At 37.5% G+C, this 21,034-nt stretch overlaps 1 protein-coding gene across 17 annotated transcripts in view; it reads right to left on the reverse strand.

Annotated features, from left to right (window-relative positions):
• The window catches only part of Anks1b (ankyrin repeat and sterile alpha motif domain containing 1B), a 1,098,518-nt gene that overhangs the window by 351,417 nt on the left and 726,067 nt on the right, over window positions 1-21,034 (reverse strand). For 11 of the 17 annotated variants that reach the window (XM_076854993.1, XM_076854992.1, XM_076854991.1 and 8 more), the window contains exon 1: window positions 15,485-15,688. In XM_076854993.1, the coding sequence (XP_076711108.1) occupies window positions 15,485-15,688 (204 nt within the window). Of the gene's footprint in view, window positions 1-15,484; window positions 15,689-21,034 lie in introns of those variants that run through there. The other 6 variants (XM_076854981.2, XM_076854978.2, XM_076854982.2 and 3 more) reach the window with 1 other exon arrangement.

Genomic DNA, 21,034 nt, shown 5'->3' on the forward strand with positions numbered 1-21,034 from the left:
CATCACCACTGCGTGGTCTCATGGGGGATCTATGTTTGGGGTTTTCACCCTTGATAAGGATTGCCACACCTCCTGAGTGGCACGGAGGCAGGAGGGAAAACACTGGATTTTTGCATCTTCCACTGCAAGCATGGACAATGAGGACTTCAGCACCACAGAGCACAGTTTTCCTTGTGCTTCTGCCTACACTTGGATTTCTGGTATTATGGATAGGCAATGACAGGAGAAGCCAATACTGAAGGCAGTAGAATTTCATGCTTAACTCTCCGCTGGAGTCAAGGCTAAACTGACATAAAATACACAAAGAAGTGATATTTCATAGAACCTGAGTTTGTTGGCTAAGATTCAGTTTGTAACAATATTTCCGATGCAGGCAGTTAGAAGACAGAAGAAATGATGAGGGCAATGAGGTGAATCCTTATCTCAGGTCAGGATGTGAGTAAATACCATCTATGCTGATAAATTGAGTACTCAGGCTCTACACATGTCACGTGGAGACAGCCACCAGAAGGGCTCAGTCCAGAAATGTTTAAGGCATTTGCTTCTGGAGAGTGGGGTCAGAAGTGGAAGAAGAATGCAGCGACATGTTTAAGTTTTATTTGTGCACTTGTTTTGATGTTTGTAAAAATTACATACTTATTTCTTCAATTATTTATCGTTTTTGTAAGTGTGCTTTCTTCTATCAACTTCCCTCTCTGAATTTCCTCACTTTGGTTAGCTATTTAGATTGTGCTTGGTATTACATTGTTCTATGTAAACCACCTTTTTGGAAGAGGGTCAGGTTTTAAATGAAACAATTAACCAGTCATAATTCACTCATTCCTCTGCCAGGCCCCTTCGTCATCATTTTTTTTCCAACAGGGCTCTTGAGGACACAAGGGAGACAGACCCTATTTAATGCTGTCATTGTCTTGGTTGTGGGGTAACAGGAAACAGAGGAGCTTTAATTTTTAGCACCTAGGCTTTGGCTCTGAAGATTTCTATTGAAATGGTCAGCTCTGATTACAGCTTCTAAAAGGAACTGTTTTCTCTGTGCTAGAGAATTGTCTCCTGAATTAGTATCAATAAAACGCTTTCTAAGAGGATCTCTGACACCAGAAGTCCCCACTGAAGCCAGTGTAATTACCATCCCTAGACTCTCGGCCTTGTCAGGTAGCACAGATAATCACATACAACCGTGAGCTAATGATTAGCCAGTCAGTCAACTGACATTGAGCGCTCCCTAGGAGGTTCTGCAGGGGTGAGGAGAGGAGAGAAGACCCTTCAATGTCCTTTCCCCAAGGTACTTCAAACTAAAAGGAGCTGAAGGTATGGAGGGGAAAGGACCAGCAGAGAGCACACTCATCAACAGATAGATATAAACAAACATCCATTCTCAGTTACACAGAGAGGCCTGTGGAGTTCCAAGTTGGAGTGGAATAAAAACAGACTCTTCCCCATCTGGCCCACGGTGATCCCTTTAGTTTTAAGTATTACTTTCTTTCACCTTTGTCTCTTACACACCAACTGGATCAGCTACTGTATACCCCTGTGTACCATTCCCTTTTTGTGCATCTCCATGCTAAATTCATGCTCTTCCGCTTGCCTGTGAGGCTGCCCCTGTCACTCAGCCCTTGTCAGCATGTGAATCTTTCCAATCTATCAAGAGTTCTTGTAAACCTGACCTCTTCTATGGAGCATTGCCTGAGTCACTCAATTATAGTTCCAGTCAGTTATAGTACTGAAGGATTTGTTTGTTTTCGTGTCTGCTTCTTCAGTAGATAGTTTTGTGGGAGGAGAGACCTGGTATGTCACCACTCTAAAATAATTATGATAGTTAATATATGTAAAACACTTACAATAATAGTACCTGGATAGAAACATGATAAAAGTTTTCTTCTTCATCATTGTCATCATCAATCTTTGTATTTAGGAGCCCAGCATATTGTCAGGCTTGTGAAAGTGACCACAAGGCAAATATTTCTTCATTTGAATTCCTAGAACATTTCAAGCTGAGTTCTATTGCTGAGGAGGTTTTAGAGGTGTCTTGGCAGTGGTCCTAGCTGCAGAGTAAAAGTAAGGGAGTTGCTTTAGCTATTGGTAACAGGGGGCAGTAAATGTCTTTGAAGAATCAGAGGCTCTAGCAGGCAAATAGAAATAATTTTGGAGGATATTCCAGATAATACGAAGTGATTGAAAACAGATTTGCTCTTGGCTTGAGACAGTGTTCTAGCCCTAAGGAAGATGGGCTTATTCAGAGAAACGCCTAATGTAACTCCAGTAACTTCATTTTCTTTAGCATCGTCTAGAAATAGATGGTTAATCAGCCTCAGACAGATGTTTCCTTGCTCATCCTCCTTTGCTGTCTGTATGTGTGAAGTGCATGTGTGTGCTGCCATCTGGATGAGCCGATCTGGGCACAGTGATGGGTCATTAAGCTGTCTTCCCATATGGTGCATGTGTAGTGTCTGAGCCACGATCTTGCAAGGTAGAGAACATTTTCATTCACAGAAGCATGACATGATCCCTAGGAGTTTGCCAGACCATTATCTCCTTTGCTTTTCAAACACTATCTGCATTTTGACATCTCACCACTTTTGCCACGATTTGATTTAATCTTAGGTCATCCACCCCATTCTTTATGTACTGTCTACATAAATGCTTCTCAAACTCACTTCCTCCAGACAGTCTTCTCTGATTACTCCAGTGAACGGGCCTGTCTTCTTTCTCAATAATAATCAGCCACAGATACATAACATTCACTTCTTCTACCATTGCTGTGAAAACACACTATTGACTTTTATTATTATTTGAATGTGTATTGCTAGTTAAGCTGTTAAGTATGCTAGTCTTAGCTCCCTGAGTAGATTGTAGGATCCTTTAGCAGATCCTGTATTATTCTTCTCTGTAGTCCCTATCAAAATTAGCACAGCTAGATGAGGATAGTATGCGCTCAATTCATTCCCTCAGGAATGAATGAAGAAATCTCCAAAAATCCATTCAAAATGATTTAGCTAAGAACCCTTTTACAAAGGTTTATCTACTTTCTACTTCAGATTGCTAGCACATGTTACAGGATAAAATATACAGGTTTGAAACACATAGATTCATATTTTAAAATGCTGCAACATTAATATGTTTCATAGTTTTAATGCAAGTTTAGGTTAGTAATCCTTCAGGACAAAACTACTAGACTCCTGAGTCTTCAAATTATCATAATTTGATCAACTCTGGTTAAAGGAACATTTTATAACAAGTGAGTGTCCCTGAGTGTGTTTCTTAAGGAGAACACTAAATGCAAACTACTTCTGTTGAAGTACCACAGTACTCAGTCAGTCACATATAGTACCACAGAGCCATAAACTAGAGTGGCTCAGTTCTTCAAGTATACATATATATAGTCAATATAATGAGGTATGTGGTGTGTGTGAGTGAATTAAAGTGACATAACTTTCCAACACCCTATGGAGTTATAATTGATACATGGTTACTGAGATAGGTTAAGTATATTTTGGTGTTCCTAAATAATTCATGTAAGCTTTTTCCTTGTATCAAATGTCTTATGCAGGCAAGAGCCATGAAGCCTTGTGGCAGTTTCTATGTCTCACTGCACTCCTGTCCTAGTTAATCAGTAATTCTAAAGTGGTTTGCCAGATAAACAGAACAGGCACTCTTGTCCCCATTATGATTCATTGCTTCCTGAAAGCACACAGCTAGCCTTAATCAAATTCTTAACACCACCTTGTGAACTAGATGGTACTATTTCCAATTTGCACATGGGAAACTGATGTTCACAAAGGTTAAGTGACCAGCTCAGGCTCCCACCCAGTAAGTGAAGAAACCAGACTATGAAAAGCAATTCTGTGTCTTAAAGTACCACTGTCTTTCCAACTTTTCTCAAGGATGACTGTCTTTTCTACACAGAGCTTAATGATTACAAACCTCAAACAAGCCTGTGACATGGTCCTATGATGCTAATCCATTCTCGTAATAAATGCACTTTCTCATTTTCTAAGATAGTTTTTTCATATCTTATATATCCTTGAATCTTCCACATCCTTGTCTCATATAACTCACGGGAATACAGAAACAATTAGAAGAAATAGAGTTCTATATTCTCACCACTTTACATACAAATCAGTACTCATATTCTCTATTTCTCTTCTGTTACAATAGGGATGTCCCTATTAGAGACTAATTCCACCACTTGTTTCTGGATCTCAATCCCTCTCATGTTTATTCTTTTAGTGGACTCCCCTTTTTTTCTGAATATTGATACTTTTCTTTCTACCCAAACTTTCCTTTCAGTACCCAAACATGACTCGAGTCTTTCCTATTAAAAAGAAATCTTCCCTTTGACTTCCAAATTACTTGTTAGCTACTCACTCATTTCTGTGCTCCCATAGTTAGGAATATTTCTTTCAAGAATTTTTCACCATGTATTGTATCCAATGCAAAATGGCTTCTGTAGCTCTTATTTCTTGTCAGGGTCTCCAGTGGCCTTTATGTTGCCAAAACCAATGGTTACCTTTCTAGTCACATCTCACTTTTTTTTTTCATTAGAATTCTACCCAACTGATCACTTTCTCATGGAATAAGTTCTAGGGGAAAGATAGTTTTGCTTTTAGACATGGAGTTTGAGGGGTCAGTAGTATATGAGGCAGAAAACTTTGTGGGCTATTGATAAAGTCACCTGAGGTGAATGTAAGGTGAGAAGAGGGTCAAGAGCTAACCTCTAGCAGAAGGTTAACCTCAGGCAGAAGCCCAGAGGCTACAAAGGAAACAAAGCAGGGCAGCACTGGGATAGGGAATGCCCAGGTGACGGCAGCTCAGTGGGGAGCAGTGGACAAAGAATAAAAACCCTATGCAGATCAGGCATATAAGGCCTGGGAATTAGGAGTTCGCTGCTCACTGTTTATAAATGACTCCAGGATAATGTCAGAGGCTGATGTTTTCAAGGCCTGACTATATTATGCTGAAGGGCAACCACCAAGTACAGACATTTCTTTTGAGAAGTTTGGTTATGAAGGTAAAAAGGGTTAAGTGGGTAGAGTCTAGTGCAGACAGAATTGAGGGAGGGTTTTTGAAAAAAAATAGGCTATGTCTGAGCTTGCTGAGATATTGTCAAGAAGAAAGCTTACTTAGTGTCAAACTATTTATGCTAGAACTCAACATAAAATCTATTTCTTCTATTTCTCAAATTGAGATAATGTATGATTTTTAAAACTGCAAAATACAGTAAGAATTTAATATAGTATTCTTCTTTCCATTGTACCATAATTACTTACCAGAAATTCAATGGATTGTATTTTTGACTATATAACAAACCCTCACCCACTCTTCCAAAAAGAATCTCCTTATTATTTATTCAGCAGTTCTTAAATGGTTGAATTGGTCTGAATAATCTTTTGCAACTTCCTTTTAAAGATTGAGGGATTTCTGGAGTAGATATTTGCCAGACTGAATGTTCCTGTTAATTTGTTCTGGGGTAGTGGATAACTGGATGGGCAGCTCTCTCTTTTACAAGATTACTACTCTCTGATAAAAGAATGTGTGATATAACTTCTGCCAAATAAACTTGAGATACTTCAGTTTCTAGGCCTTGAATTGCAAGGTCTCTAAAACTCTAAAAGAATAAAACTAATTCTTCTTTCTAGCCGTCTAAACAGACTTTGGTTTACAAATACAAAATGTTCCACAATGCTTTATGTACGAATCCTAATCATCTTTGCTCAAGCTGAGAGAAGATAAGAGTATGACAACATGAAATTTAATTCTATGGGATTGAGGGGCACAAATAATAATCTGATGCTCAGAGACCTATACTAATCACTTATTTTATTTTTCTCTCCTCCTATATGACTCTGTAATTCACAAATAGAGACATAAAGATTCTTGTTTCTCAATACTGTGGTAGGTCATGTGCTCTTGGATAGTTCTCAATGTCTGAGAACGGCAAGATATATACAAACCAATATGGGTTGCTGGGATGAGGTCAGGGAGATGCTCTTGAGTGTTGTCACTACATCTCTCTAGCCTGAGTGTTTTTATGATAAGTATTTGTAGCTATTTATCAGGACAACTCATTATACCTTAGGAAGAATTATTTCTGAAAGACAAATCATGTCTTTCTGAACATTGCTGCATTTAGATGTACTGTCACCTATATGCATGAAATTACTCCACTCAGAAGGTGTCACAGTCTGAGGACAAACTTGACCTGGAAGTTCATCTGTATTTTTATAACCCTGTGTATGATAAGAAGCATTTTACCCTATCTCTGCACATGGCAAATTGCTCTCTCACCTCTCTCAATGCTTCTCTGAATCATCATCTCCCCAAGAACAAGGAATGCTTATGTTACTGTTGTTTGCCCAGACTAATGCCTTTTCTCAGCTCACCCAGATATACTGCTCTAGCTGGAAGCTTTTCTGTTGGACTCACATTGACCTGGATTTGACTCTTGAGTGCTTTGGATCAGATAGTTAGCATTTTCATTACTAAATTTTGTCATTTGTAAAACTGGGATAATACTACATATTTTGTAACATTTGTGGTGGAGGGAAAGATAATATATGCAAAAGTAAGTGATGGTTATATTATTAGGTCAGTTATGTTTTTTTTATAAAATATTACTACCTAATCATCTATTTCTTGGGGGGTCTTCTATCAGATTGTTGTCAAATGTAAGGATGTCAAACAAAAGAATATTTCTTGAAATACATTTATTTAGGGATAAGTAGAGGCTGGGCTAGATAGGTAGAAAGTTCTCTGTTCTGGTTTTGCTGCTTCTCATATCAACTAGCAGTATGATATTGTATAGTACCCATATACTGAAAAATATAAGTTAGTAGAAAGATTACACTTATCATTGATGAAAGAATACTATTAGATTTTTTTAGGCATTTGAAATCTCATATAAATCTCAAGTAGACAGATTTTAATTCAATTTAGCAAGCATTTATTTGAATGACTATTATCTCTGCTTGGCCTACTGAGGGATAATAAAGGATACATACGTACATGTATCTATTGAGGACTGTTTGAGTCAAATTGTGTCACCCTAAATTTATATGTTAAAGTCCTAACTTGAGAAATTCATCATGGGACCTTATTTGGAAACAGGGTCTTTACAGAAATAAATATGTTAAAGTCATTAGGATAGGCCCTGATCCAATGTGATTGGTGTCCTTATAAGATGATGAAATTTGGGCACAAACATACAAACAGAAAGACAGTATTGAAACACAGTGAGAAGATGGCCATCTCTAAGGAGACAGACCCAGAACAGATCCTTCCTTTATAGACCTCAGAGGAACCAGCCTTTCTAATGCTTTGATTTTAGATTTCTCACTTCCAGAACTGTGAGACCATCATGGACAAAAGTGAAGGTCCATATTTACTTGGTGATTAGGGTTCTGTCTTGGTTAAAGTAGAGGTTTTCTCAAGAAGCAGTATGGGGGGATGGGAAGGTAATAAGCAGTAAGATAAAGAAATCCTTTAAAGGGTTAGAAGAATCATAAACTAGGGGTGTTTCAAGGAAGAGCCAGAACTTGGTATCTGCAATATAGCAGTGTCTCTTGGGAAACATTTGCTGAACAAATGAAGGGAGACAGGATGAAACTGTGTGACTTTACTGAATTGAGTAAGGACATTTCAAAAGGTCAGAGAAGTTTGGTTTTGTAATTCTGACTCTGCTAGAAGTTTCTTTTTTCAACCTTGTTGAGTTCCATTCCCTTCATTTATAAATAGAGATAAAAATATTTCCTGATAGATTGATGGTGAGAATTACATGAAATAATTTATATGAAACTATATAGAACTTAAAGATTCCATTCAATCAATATTTATTGGGAGGCTACTAGATGCTAGGCACTGTGCTAGACTTCAGGAATACAAAGATAAACAAGATCCAAACTGTCTCTCTCTAATAAACTCACTTTCTACGGTAGAAGCAGATATCTGACAGATAAAACAACTGCAATGCAATACAATAAGGGCTGGAAAGGACTAAGAACAGGGTGCTATGGGTGCACAGAGATGGGCAGAATGCCAGCCAAATGGCTGGACGTATTAAAGAATGTCTCCTGGAGGAGGTGATGCTTAAGCTGATTGATGAACAGTAGTTAGGTGAAGAAGGAGGAGAAAGGAATTCCATACAGAGGGAACAACAGACTTCCTTTGCAGCTGTGTTTTTCTAGTTCCTATGCCTGTGCTGAAAATGTATTCCAGGCTGCTTAGTTAAAGTAAAAACACCCTGCTTGGCTCTTGTCAGACTCCTGAAGGCCAAATCTTGCTCTGAACATTCTCAGCTACTAGCTGGGCTATCTTGAAAACAAATAAACTTTCAGGAACCCTTTGAGCAGGTATAGCCATCTATACCTGGCTCATTTTCTTTCTCCTGCCTTCTTTCCTTTCTTCCTATCTTTTTTTCTCCTTTTATTGCACATTTGCTGTGCTTACACATATAAACTATGTGCTAGATCTGGAGATACAGAGGATCAAAGTATATTTCTAATTTTTGAGGAGTTCAAGATCCAGAGCAGGGTCAATAAACTATATGGCCCATTGACCTAATCTGTCTGCGTTCTTTAAAGTTTTATTAGAACACAATCACAGCCATTCAATTTACTTATTATCTGTGACTGTTTTATGCTACAACACCAGAACTGAAGGGGTGGAACAGAGACTATGGAGTTTGAAAAGTCTAAATTATTTACCAAGTGGCCTTTACAGAGAAAGTTTGCCAACCCTGTTCTAGTGTTTATGTATGACAGAAATAGTAGGGATGGACAGACAAGAATATAAGTGATATAATCCAATAATGTATGTTTTAAGAAAGTATACTACAGAAGAAGGGATCCTAATCCATCCTTGGAAGGTCAGAAAAGAACTGACAGCTAGAAGTGATAACTAAGGGATAAAGGATAAAAAGGAGTTAAGTGGAAAAAAGGATGATTCTTGGCAGAGAGAATCGAAAGTGCAAAAGCCAGGCAATGGAAGGGAAGTATGCAGTTCCCTACTGCAAAGAGAGGAAATGAGGAGAAAAGGTTGAAGAATTAGCTGGGGCCAGGTCACAAGGGTTCCTAAATATGAAAGCCAAGCTATGGATTTTGGAAATATCTTACCAACTCCCACAGGCAGTTGAGAATCTCTGAAGGATCTTAAGCAGAGCAGTGCAAAAGTAAATGTGTGCTTTAGAAGATCACTTTGGCTGCTGTAACAGTTAACATTTGTTGTACATTTATTCCATGCCAGGTCTGTGCCAAATGCTTTGCATGCATACATGCAAATGAAAATGTTTACTGAGTACTTGAACAGCACTGGAAACCAGGTAGAACGAGGTGAAACAAAGAGAACTAATATGGATCTCAAGAGAACCAACGATCTCCCTGAGGATGGAAGGGCGGCGTGCCACCAACATTTACACATGGAAGATTAAAACAGAGTGATGGGAAAGGGCAGTGTAGTGCCATGGAACCCAAATGGGGAGTAAATAACAGTAAGGAATGCAGAGAGAAAATCAGATACTGTGAAGAGGGCAAACAAATGAAGTGAGGAAAAAAAATTGGGTGGGGATTTGCCAAGAAACAGATCACAGCTGACTTAAAAGAGAACAATTTTAGCAGAGAAATTGGGAAGCAGTCTGGATTATAAAGAAGGTAAAGAGGTGACTGGAAGTGAGGAAATGGAGGTCACTGCCATTGAACACTTACTTGAGCAATATCTCCTTTTAAAGAAGAAAAGAAATATGATTCTGGTTGGATTTCTTAAAATAAACCTATAATTCGGCAGTTTTAGTAAGTTTTCTGACTCATGAGGTAAATTCTTCATCCCAAATATCTGGTCATTTGAAGCAATACTGGAGATCAAATTATGCAAATATGCTGCATGACTAAATTAAAGGCCAATTCATGTGAGCATTAGTTAGTAATGGGAGTTACATTACTGCATTATTAGAAAATGGGGCAGTGTATTTTAATGCTTAAAAATTTAATCAGAGTAACTTCCAGATGGGAGAAAAGGCTCTTTTCTATCACGATTAAAATTGTGGCTAATGTGTTCTCTGAAAGCCATTCTTCCAACATGGCCATTCCTGCACATGACCTCATTTCCAACTTTCTGCTGCACAAGCAATCAGTATCCTTCCAAGGCTAATGGGATACACAAGAACAATTAATAGCTCTTCCAGCACCAGTATTGTGCCCTACATATTTGAAGAGCTCAAAATATTAAATAACTACCCATAAGAATATTTCTCCTAGAACCCTGATTAGATTGGTTTTTACCAATGAGTACCTTGACTCATAAAGAAGAAAAACTATACAAATGGGAAGTCTTACTTTAGTTCTCTCTCACACCATTGCCAGACTTCTGTTATCTATTATGATTGTAATTAAGCTGTAGTCCAGATAAAGAATGATTCCCTTTTGGCACCAATTTTTACATAGCGACAGATTTTAAATGCCAGTAGTTGAAAAAATTATATACACCTCCCCCACCCGCACCCCCACCCCCTACCAAAACTGGGTTTGTAACTACTGGCCTAATGAGTTTTTAAAATTATACCCACACTTGCAATGTAAGGCCACCCACTCAACTCAAAGTCTAGGCTGTTTCAGATATAGGAAGGGACAGGAATGAGACAGGTATTTTTCTCTTATACCTTCCAATCTCAGTAATTCCATGAGAATTTCCTAAACAATATTTGAATAAGAAATCATCAGGCGGTTATTAGTTTTATCTTTTAGGGACAATATGTATTTCTAATTCACAAGTTTAACTTGTTACTTGGATCCCAACAAGTATTCTAAGATACTTCAAAAGTCATTTTATCAGGCCAAAGTTATATAAAAGTGGAAAAGAGATGTAAGTCCATGAGCATGTAAAATGCACCACAGAAATGGGGGGTGGGTGTCAATTAAATTTGTACTTGTAAGCTCAATCTTGCTGAAATCTTTTGTTCAGATGGATGACTACTATGAGCTCTGCGGCTTCACTTCACTATCTAATAGGCACTACTCACTTTGACCTCCAGCAAGTCCTTTGTGAAAGCTCTCCACCCAAGTGTACAAAATGCCAGTTCATGTAAGGATGTCAGTATTATTTTCATATCTAACTCCATAAAGGCTGCATTTTTAACATTTTAATAATGGTTAAATTAGCCAAAATGAACAGAAGATGCTTCCTCTGTTTTGGTCAGAGTTTACAAATATAACTGTCAGCTAGTTATGGTAAGGTCATGAGTCAGTCCTCCTCCAAGTAATATAATTTTCTTTACTGTCTTCAGACTATAAATCTACTATCACACTGCTAAATTTTGGTGCCTATATTTTTTCTTTACTATTTATGCTATGACAGATCTTGTTCTGTTAACTACTATAATTTGTTGCTGGAAAAACAATTACTAGCAAGTACACATGATGGAAAGACAAAGGACCAATATCCCTGAGATATAGTGTGTATGTGTGTGCATGCACATGCACAAATGTGTGTGTTTATGAATGAAGGAATGTGTGTGATGTGAATGCAAACATTATGATAGGTCTGAGGGCAATACTATCTTGCTTGAGAACAAAAGGTCATGTCTTGTTCACTGTTACATTCCTAGTACTTAACACAGTATCTGGCACAGAAAATGTTTAAAGACAATTTGTTGCATGAATTAGAGAAGGGTACATGTTCCCATTGGTAAAACAAGGTTACTAGTTTAAAAATGAGACTGGAGGTCCATCCATAACAATCTTTTGTGAATTTGGTTTTTTGGGGCTGATTTCTATATACACAGCATTTTTCTAGGAGTTGTGTGTAAAGCAAGGGAAGTGAACACGTAAAACTTGGACTTGAGGAGCTTCTAGTTTAGTTGGGGAGACAAGATATAAACCACTAAAAACTTAATTCTGGAGAGAGAATAATGGCATGCCAAATGTAATTTTTCATACCATATGTAACCATGATATGAATTCAGAGGGGGAAAAAAGGCTGCTATGGACTGGAGTTGTTAAAGAAAAGCTCTATAAACAAGGCAGGAAATGGGTTAGACCTTTGGAATAAAAGACAGGGGAAGGAAAGAAAACAGCAGTCTGTGAAGTGTGGGGAGAGAATCCAAGGGTAAAGTCATAGGGACAAGAAGAGATGGTTTGAGACTTAAAACTAGGGAAGAAGTCTTTAGACTTAGGAAAAGAAAGATGGTAGTAGAAATAAACCTAATAAGGAAATAGAAGCATGTGCATTCTGTGTAATACTCACTTTACACCTAAACTTCTTGGTGAAAAAAAATAACGCTGAAACAGACACACTGTGTATGTTGCAAATTTGGGGTAAAGGAATGAGGTGTCAGATGACCCCAGCGGCACTTCTAGGGCTGGTGAGCAGCAGAAGAAGTGCGTAAGCAGGAGGGAGGAGATGAAGTATGACTTCAGAGGGAGGAACAAGCAGAGTGGGACCTAGGGAAGACTTCAGGATTCTGTTGTGATAGGACTTTTTATTTTAACACATGTGTGACCTTACCAAAGTCTTAGGCAACCTGAGGTAATTTTGTAGCTATTCTTTGATTGTACCAATTTTATTTATTTGCTATTCTGAAGGATACAAAGGGTCCAATTTGTGTGCACAACTATTCTACAAAACAGAATGAAATGCATAAAGAATAAGTTTGGTATTTTAACTTGAAGATATAGAAAAACATTTCACATGTCTTTAAAATCAAGGGTAAGTATCAAGAGCCTGAAGGAGAAGCAACAATTGACAGGTATTTAAAAGCAAGTGCAGTGGATGGGAGTTCCTCTAACCATGTCTAGGAATTGATATAAGTAATCTCTATTAAAGTTAATCATAGCCATGCAGACAAATTTTCCATATATTGTGTTCATATATGAGAGTATATAGAATAGATTTAGCAAAAAAAATGTTTAAAGCTTTCAATAAATACTTTAAAGTTACTCATATGGATCCTTCAAACTCACATTAATGGAATATTGATTAAATGAAAAGTTAACTCCTGGGAATGTTTCCTAAATAAAGCATGTCTATGCATGGATGTACTACGATGTTTCCACCAACATTAATTATACCCTCTTGATGTCTACTGACTTGTTCTAAAAAACTAATAAGACCGGCACTACATCATAGTTAACAGAAGCGTGGTGCTTGTTGCTTAGGCAACAGGATGAATAAATGCAGGTCAGAATGTGCTTCAAGAAAAACAAAAGCTATAATATGATACCAAGTGAAAACTAGCAAGTCTAAAAAAGATTTTTCACCACATAATTGAAATCTGCTTCTTAAAGTGGGCCAATCATATTAGTGTACTTTAAGTTCATAACTAAATAAATTAGGTTATGGAGATCAATAAATGATTTTTATAAAGGTAAAAATTCATTTCTTGTTCTAGTAGCAAATAGATGGTGTATAACAGCATGTAAAGCAGTAACTGATGACACCATTTTATGAATGCTTCATTTTCAAAATGAATTAACTCCTCTACATGATAACTCAAAAGTTTTTTTTTTAATTCTGTATCATAAGGAAAGTATTTGGCTCACATGAATTAATAATGTGTTCTTATTTTCTGAAAAATTATATTTAATACTTGGAATTAAACAAGTAAAGAAAATAATCTATGATTAGACCTTGATTTTGCTGCACATGTCCAGTATCTTCACCTTCCAGATACATTTGTAGTGCTTGTATATAATTTATTTATGAATGTATTTTATGATCTCTCCCAAAATTCTTATTTAAAACCCGTGTGATTAACCTTTCAGTCAGAGGCTTTTAAAAAGGGATTATATTTGTTCATAGTATTTAACATTCAGAGGAAAATCAAGCTGAAATCAAGTATCTCAGTATGGCCAAATGACCGAGAGTATTAAAAAACCTGAGGTCTCATGAGATCTGAGTTCTCATGGACCACAATAAATTTGGACAAGGGTCTGAGGGATGGGAATGAGAAAGCTCCATTTCAAATAGAGACAGGGAGAAAGAATAAAGATGTTGAAATGTACACTAAACATAAATAATGATGAAATGACTTATTCTGTTTGATAGTTCCTCTACTTCTTAATTCCATTTAATGGAATTAAACTTAGGGTCCTAAGTTTGTTTAAATCTCAGTGTCCTAAGACTTTCACAGCATTTGAAGAACTTTCCCTCTTTTCCTCTTAAAATAAAATATCTTATCTAGCTAGTAAAAGTACTTGATAAATTCAAGAAAAATAACAGTAGCTGCATCTCTAATTATTTTTAAAAAACAACTAAAACACTCATTAAATGTTATATATACATAATTTCTTAAAATCATGACTTCCTAAATTTATGGCTTCCCCCCCCCCCCAAAGTTTACAAGCAAACACATTTTTGGGAAAGGAGCAGAAGTTCAAGAATTTTAATAATCTTCCAATCTACATAGTCAAGCCCAGCTTGGAGAAAAAAAATGATATCACATGAAAATAAAAAGATCTGACTAGCTCTAAGTATTTTTACAATCAGTTCTGGTATTAGCAAGCTGCAGGTGTCAGCCCCAGCATTTTTTTTAAGAACAACTATTAATTATTTCTACAAGTAATTTTCGTGCTACATGCCCATGTTATATAGGTCTCTCTAAATTTAGGGATCAGTGATATGTGTGGTGGGAGCTTACAAGCAAGGAAAGGCAATAAGGGCTGTGACGTAGCTTTACAAGAGGAACTGATGAGCACTGGGGGAGGTATGGGAATGATTAGAAAGCCAGATTGTCATCAGCACACCTCCCCATCCTTCCTCACCTATATGCATCACAGTGGGAAGTTTGCACACACCAGGTTTAAACTGCATGTAGACCAGGATTCAGAAGTACATGAATGTATTCAGTGCATCTATCCCTCTTTCTACATGCTGACAACGAATTGACCCAAGTGTTTATTTTCCACCTAAAGTAACAAACAATACTTCATTGCTCTTCAATCAGCATGTGTAAGTAAGTTAATACTCTCCATAATTGACCATCTGAAGCAGTTTGCTAATGAACCAAAGGGCGTCCGAATGATTTAAACTGCTTATTGAATAATTATCAGGAAAGAATGATTTTTACACCATCAGCATAACAAATTGTCTAATTAATCACTAAATGCTGATGCTCAAATAAAATAATAAGGTTTAGGAATCTAGAATTAGTTGAAGAGTGATACAATCTAACTGGGTATACTAAGATCACAATTTATAAAAAAAATCACACAAAGAATGACAAGGAGAATATAAATGTTAATCTTCTCCATTGCCTATAAATAGTACTCTGCCTGCTCATTCATATAACACATATGTATATGGATGCATATAGATCTCATTTTCAGCAAGTGTCTAATATGTACACAGTAAGTTTAGTCCTAAGGGCATTCAATTTTCTGATGCAGTTACATATACAAAACTGATCGGTTTGGAGCAAATCAGGCTGCCTCTGAGCTATGTAAGACACATAAGAAGCAAAGACAGACAAAAGGCAGCTCCCTGGACACAGAGAGCATCTTACCATAAACTGCACATTGTCAAATCCATTAGCCATCAGGTGGTTCTCGTACTGAGGTAGCCCAATGCTTTCCAACCATTGTCCCACTGTTTGGACAGGGCATCTGGGTCCTGTAAGAGGATGAAGAGGGAAGCGTTTAAGCAGGGAGTAGCCGTCCACGGGGTAATAGCGGTAGTCCTGGGCTGAGAGGTGGCATTGCCACATCATGCTCCTGGGAAAGTTGCTATCAAAGGAGCCCGCCAGCTTGACAGATTAATGTTCTCAGCGAGAGAGCAAAGTCAGAAGTAAAACATAGTTTGCCAGGCAGGCTGTGGAGTGTGACTTGATCCTAGCTCCACATTTCTTACATATTAATCTTTACTACCGACCAGTACGTCATACAGCCCCCAAAACCAGGCAGCAGAAGAAGGCATATCAAGCTGTCAGCTTAGGCTGGTCTGCGTTCTATGTGATTGTTGGAGTACTCCACAATGAGCAATGCACGGCCAGCAGCCAGAATTCTTTTTATCAAGTACTCCTACACTCATCAGTATGCAGCTCCATGCTCCTTGCTCCCCCTCGCTCGCTCCCCTTCATTACCCAGCCCAGGCTACACCTCGCATTTTCAATAATAGCCATCAGATAAGGCAGATTTTTTTTGTCTGCAAGCTGTAAGCCTGCTGCTGCTGCTTCCTCCTACACACCCATCCAAGCGTCAATCTTGAATGATGAGAGCAGTCAAAACAAATGCAGAAAATAGCAAGACTCAAAAGCAAACCAAAGTGCTTCAATCTGAATTGAATCTTCATACTGGTTCTACATTACCGGGCTATTTGTTGTGGAATTTTACGTTTCAAAAGACACCAGGAAATGCAAAGCTTGAACTATAGCTTATAACAGGGCTCACGACAGGTTCCTCTTTCCCTTTTCCCTTTTCTCCCGTTCTTTCCTCTTTTATTCTTTTAAATGCAGCACAGATAAATGTTTCTGATCTAAAGCTTCACAGTGTTTGGAGAATAATTATTCTTTTTCTTTACATGCCGTATAAAAATGAACCTCTCTGAGATGCTTTTTTTTTTTTCCTTTTTGAACTACTGCAACATATAGAAACTGCATCGTAATCTTGAAGTCAAGATAATCCATTCCTGGTTTCCCAGGGCTTCTTCTAAACAAAAAATATTATTAGGCACAAGAAATCCTTTTCCCCTCTGGTATTTATAACCCTATCTGCCAGGGTTATAATTCTTAAATAGTTACAAAGGTAATGTTAACTGGGAAGAATTTTTTAATACAGAAGAGGAGCCCTAACCAAAAATAATTCAAGAATAACAGATGTAAATGTGTGAGTTTTACTGAATGGCAGACAGACTGAGTAATTTATTTAATAATTGGGAGAAACCAGAGATTAATAATAGAACTCACAGGACTACATCATCAGGAAGAATAGAGTCTTAAGACTGGAAGAGAACTTGAAGAAAGGTTAGTTTGACCTCCTTCCTAAGGTGAGAATCCCTTGTTACTGTGTTCTTGAAAGAATAATACCCAGCTTCTACTTGAATACTGCCTGTAACAGAGCTCTTACTACTCACCAACAAGCCTCCATTTATTAGAAAGATATTTTACTTCCTACCTCACTCCTACTCTCTGGCTCCAGCTCTGCCTTTGGAGTCACACATTTTGGGAACAGTGCCTCTTCCTCAGAAACACTTTAAAAAATTCAAGATTACTCTCTCCCCCTCCAGAACAACACTGGACACATTACTATTTATTGTGCCCAATAAGTATTTATTGAATAGATAAAACATCCTTTTTCTTCTTCCCCTAAGTCATGTCTTTCCCTATTTCCTTTCTCTTTTTAAGGACACCGTCAATCTCTTCAACACATAGACATTAAACCTCAAAATACCTCGTACCCTCTCCCACTACTGACACCAGCCCCCAAGTGGCAGTCATCCTTCATCATGGTGTCATCCATTCTCTTACTTCCATTTCCTGTTTTGTGTTTATGGAACTAACATCTCCTTTGGCTTTTGCACTCTTAGTTCCAGCCCACCCAGCCTAACACAACAATGACTTCTATATTGGTCTTCCCACCTCTGTTATTTTTGAAATCTAATTTATACATGCTGTCAGAATAATCTCAAAGACATGGCTCTGATGAATATTCCCTGTTTCAAAACCCTTATGTGTTTTCTATTCACGTCAAAATAAACTCCCAAGTCCTGTGATGACATTTTGGGGTCTTCATGATGACTGTAAGTCATATAACCTTTTTCCCTCCTTCCTTTATACCCCTTCCCCAATTCTCCAGCAAGGGATATTACTAGCTGATCTCAGAAGGCAGCCTGTAATAAGCTCTGGCTGGTTTCATTATGTCCCTGCACTTATATCCATTTGCTGCCATTTTCTTTATGAATCTTCTTCTAATCCTCCCTAACAGGAATAAGTCTCTTTCTTTTCTGTCTTAAATGGCATTTTTTAAAGAAGTTCCATTGCAGAAACAATTTTTCTAACTTACACAATAGTTATTTGTATAAGATTCATTTCTTAAAAGCAAGGAATATACCTTACTGACACTGCACATAGTAAGAATTCAATTTGCACCTGCTAAACAAAATAATGTAATGATAAACAAAAATTTCACAATTGAAACATACATAAGATCCTCTTATATTCAGATTTAAAATCTGTATTTTTAACCTATATCCCCAAACTCTGAATATCTCTGAAAAAAAGATATTTTAGTTTTTGAATATAATTTTTAGGTCTGGGTTTTTGTTCATCATCCTTGTCCCCTTTTTGAGTAAGCAACTCTGGATAGATTGCAGTGTACCTGATTACAGTTTATCCTTGATTGCTTCTGGATCTTTTCAGATGACCAAAGAATTTGTAAGAGCACATGAATGAATTTTGGTAGATTCTAGTTTCTCAACATTACCTGCACAAGTAGCTGAAAACAAGATTCTATTTGTCCCTGACCAGCTCTACAGTTGTTATAACACAAAGTTAAAGATAAGTTTCAATTATAGTTTCTCCTAGGATGCCATCCACAGTGTTTCCCCTGAACATTTTAAGTTATGAGTAGGTGAATAAGATACCTAGAAACTGAGCAAACATGAAAATAGCATTTTGGATTGGCAAGATAGTTCCTCAAATTCTAACTCATTTCTTAAGATACAAAACAGGGGCCAAGTGCAGAATACAGCACCATAAAACTCCTAGATAGCAAATCATCTTTGTTAAATGAATGAAAAATGATAATGGAAATAGCTTTCTTGAGATTTTGATTTCTTAATAATTGGAAAGGGAGAGTTATTTCAAGATTCAGATTGCTATATAAAATACAGCTCAGAGAGATTATTAGTTGGGGGAAGTAGTCAAGAAAAGTGGAGAAGAAAAAAAAGATCATGAGCCATGTTGTTGGCTTATGGGTTTTTTTTTTTTTTTTTTTTTTTTGAGAGAGAGAGAGAGAATTTTTTAATATTTAGTTTTCAGTTCTCGGTGGACACACATCTTCATTTTTTATTTTATGTGGTGCTGAGGATTGAACCCAGCGCCCCGCGCATGCCAGGTGAGTGCGATAACGCTTGAGCCACATCCCCAGCCCTTGTGTGTTTTTTTTTTTCAAATTTTTTTCATGAGTTCTAATAGAACCTGGTTCAGGCCTGAAATCACTTTTTAAATATATTTAAACACATAAACACATAAAAATATGTGTTTAAATATATTTCTCACTTTGCTTAAAATACTTTCTCAGAGTCTTGAAATTCTTGAAGCATCACAACACATTAATAGCCAGGCACCCTTATTCAACTAGAACTTTTTTGAGTTCTGAAAGTGAGATAAGAGGAGAGATAGGAGTAAAAAAAGAAAAAAGGAAAAACCCCACTTATTTGGGGTTCTCGTGGTTGGAACATTGTGGTGTGGATTATTACTTTCATTATAATATAAGGAAACCAAAGTGTATGTGAAAAAACAAGGAATTTTCTTTGGCACAGTCTTCTGAAAAAACAAGTCAGAAGTTCCACTCCCAGAAAGGCAGTGTGAGGACCTCCACACAGCCAATCCCAGCTAAAAAGGTGTAATCGCTAAAAATTGGAAACAAATCAAAAGACTACACCAAAATTTCAAAATCCCAAATAACAAAACAACCAATGCCTCTGCAGTGTCCTAAAACCATACTGTGGATGAAGAATATTTATTCAAAAGGTCTACTAAAACTTTGTAAGATCAGAAAGATCCCTTGACACTTTAGCCATGACTTGCTTCAACCTGCCCGCACAACCCCAGGCATGTCCCCACCCACTAATTCTGGATGAGGGCACTCAAGAGGATGGACTCTCTCCTGAGCTCCCAACCAAAGGATATGAACAGGTAATTATCAAAAGGGGCAGGCCAGCATTTCTAATATCCTCTAACTCTAAACTGTAGAGATTAAATTCCTGATGAGTGAGGTAGAGAGGCTGGACGCTTCTTTTGTTATTGAGCCCCACTCAAAGATCCCAGAGTCTACCCCTGTTTTGGTATGGCAAGAATAATGGGATACCATATTCCTCTAGAGTGGAGGTTCTATGCCCAGAAAGGTGAGCTAAGAAGACCAGAGGCTATTTTCCCTATCCTGTGCCCAGGAGAGTGGCTCAAAGGTTTTGCTTAAGGGGAGAGTCAGTCCATAGGAACCGAAAGCTCTACAATGCTCTCTGCCAGGATTGACTTTACTTGAAAAGGTAAAAAGAAATTCAAGCCTAAAGTATTATACAAAGAAGTGGAAATTTTGCTGATGAATTATGAAAAGGAGGCTAGTTGTTGTGTTTTAAACATTAGGTATTCCCCCAAATCTCCTATGTGAGATAATGTAAGAAAGTTTAGAGATGAAATGATTGGGTTATGAGAGCCCTAATCTAATCAGAGGGTTAATCCTGATAGGAGTTAACCGAGTGGTAACTGTGTGCAGGTAAGGTGTGACTGGAAGAAGTAGATCATTAGGGACATGTGTTTGGGGTATATATTTGATTTTAGTCTCTCTCTGCTTATTGGTGGCCATGTCCTGACTTATTCCACCATGATGTTGTACCTCACCTTAAACCCTGAAGAATGAAGCTGGTCATCTATGGACTGAGACCTCTGAAACCATGAGCCCTTAAATAAACTTTTCTTCCTTAGAATTGTTCTTATCAGGTCTTTTGGTCACAGCAGCAAAAAAAGCTGAATAAAACACTAGTACACTGCATTAGAGCAGCAAACTAAATGGTAGTCCAGTAATTTAGAGAACCAGGAAAGGAGGCATTTCCGAAGAGCCCTGCTGTCATCAGAACAAACCTCAAAGACTGACTTAAAACACTGCTTAAATTTATTTGGACCAGTTTCTGGAACCATTTATACTTTAGGAAATTGACCATAGAGCAATCAACTGGCAATTAGTGGAGCCTAATATCTAGGTGTGATATCAAATGAGGCAGACAAAAGAAAGATTAGTAAAAGAGACAAGGGCCTTTCCAAGATGACAGTGCCCATGGCCAAACCTGCACCTCTGAATGGATAAATACAATGTGGTACATTCATTCAATGGAATAATAG

This window comes from Callospermophilus lateralis, chromosome 4, assembly GCF_048772815.1.
Source record: "Callospermophilus lateralis isolate mCalLat2 chromosome 4, mCalLat2.hap1, whole genome shotgun sequence".
In the NCBI taxonomy this organism is placed as follows: Eukaryota; Metazoa; Chordata; class Mammalia; order Rodentia; family Sciuridae; genus Callospermophilus; species Callospermophilus lateralis.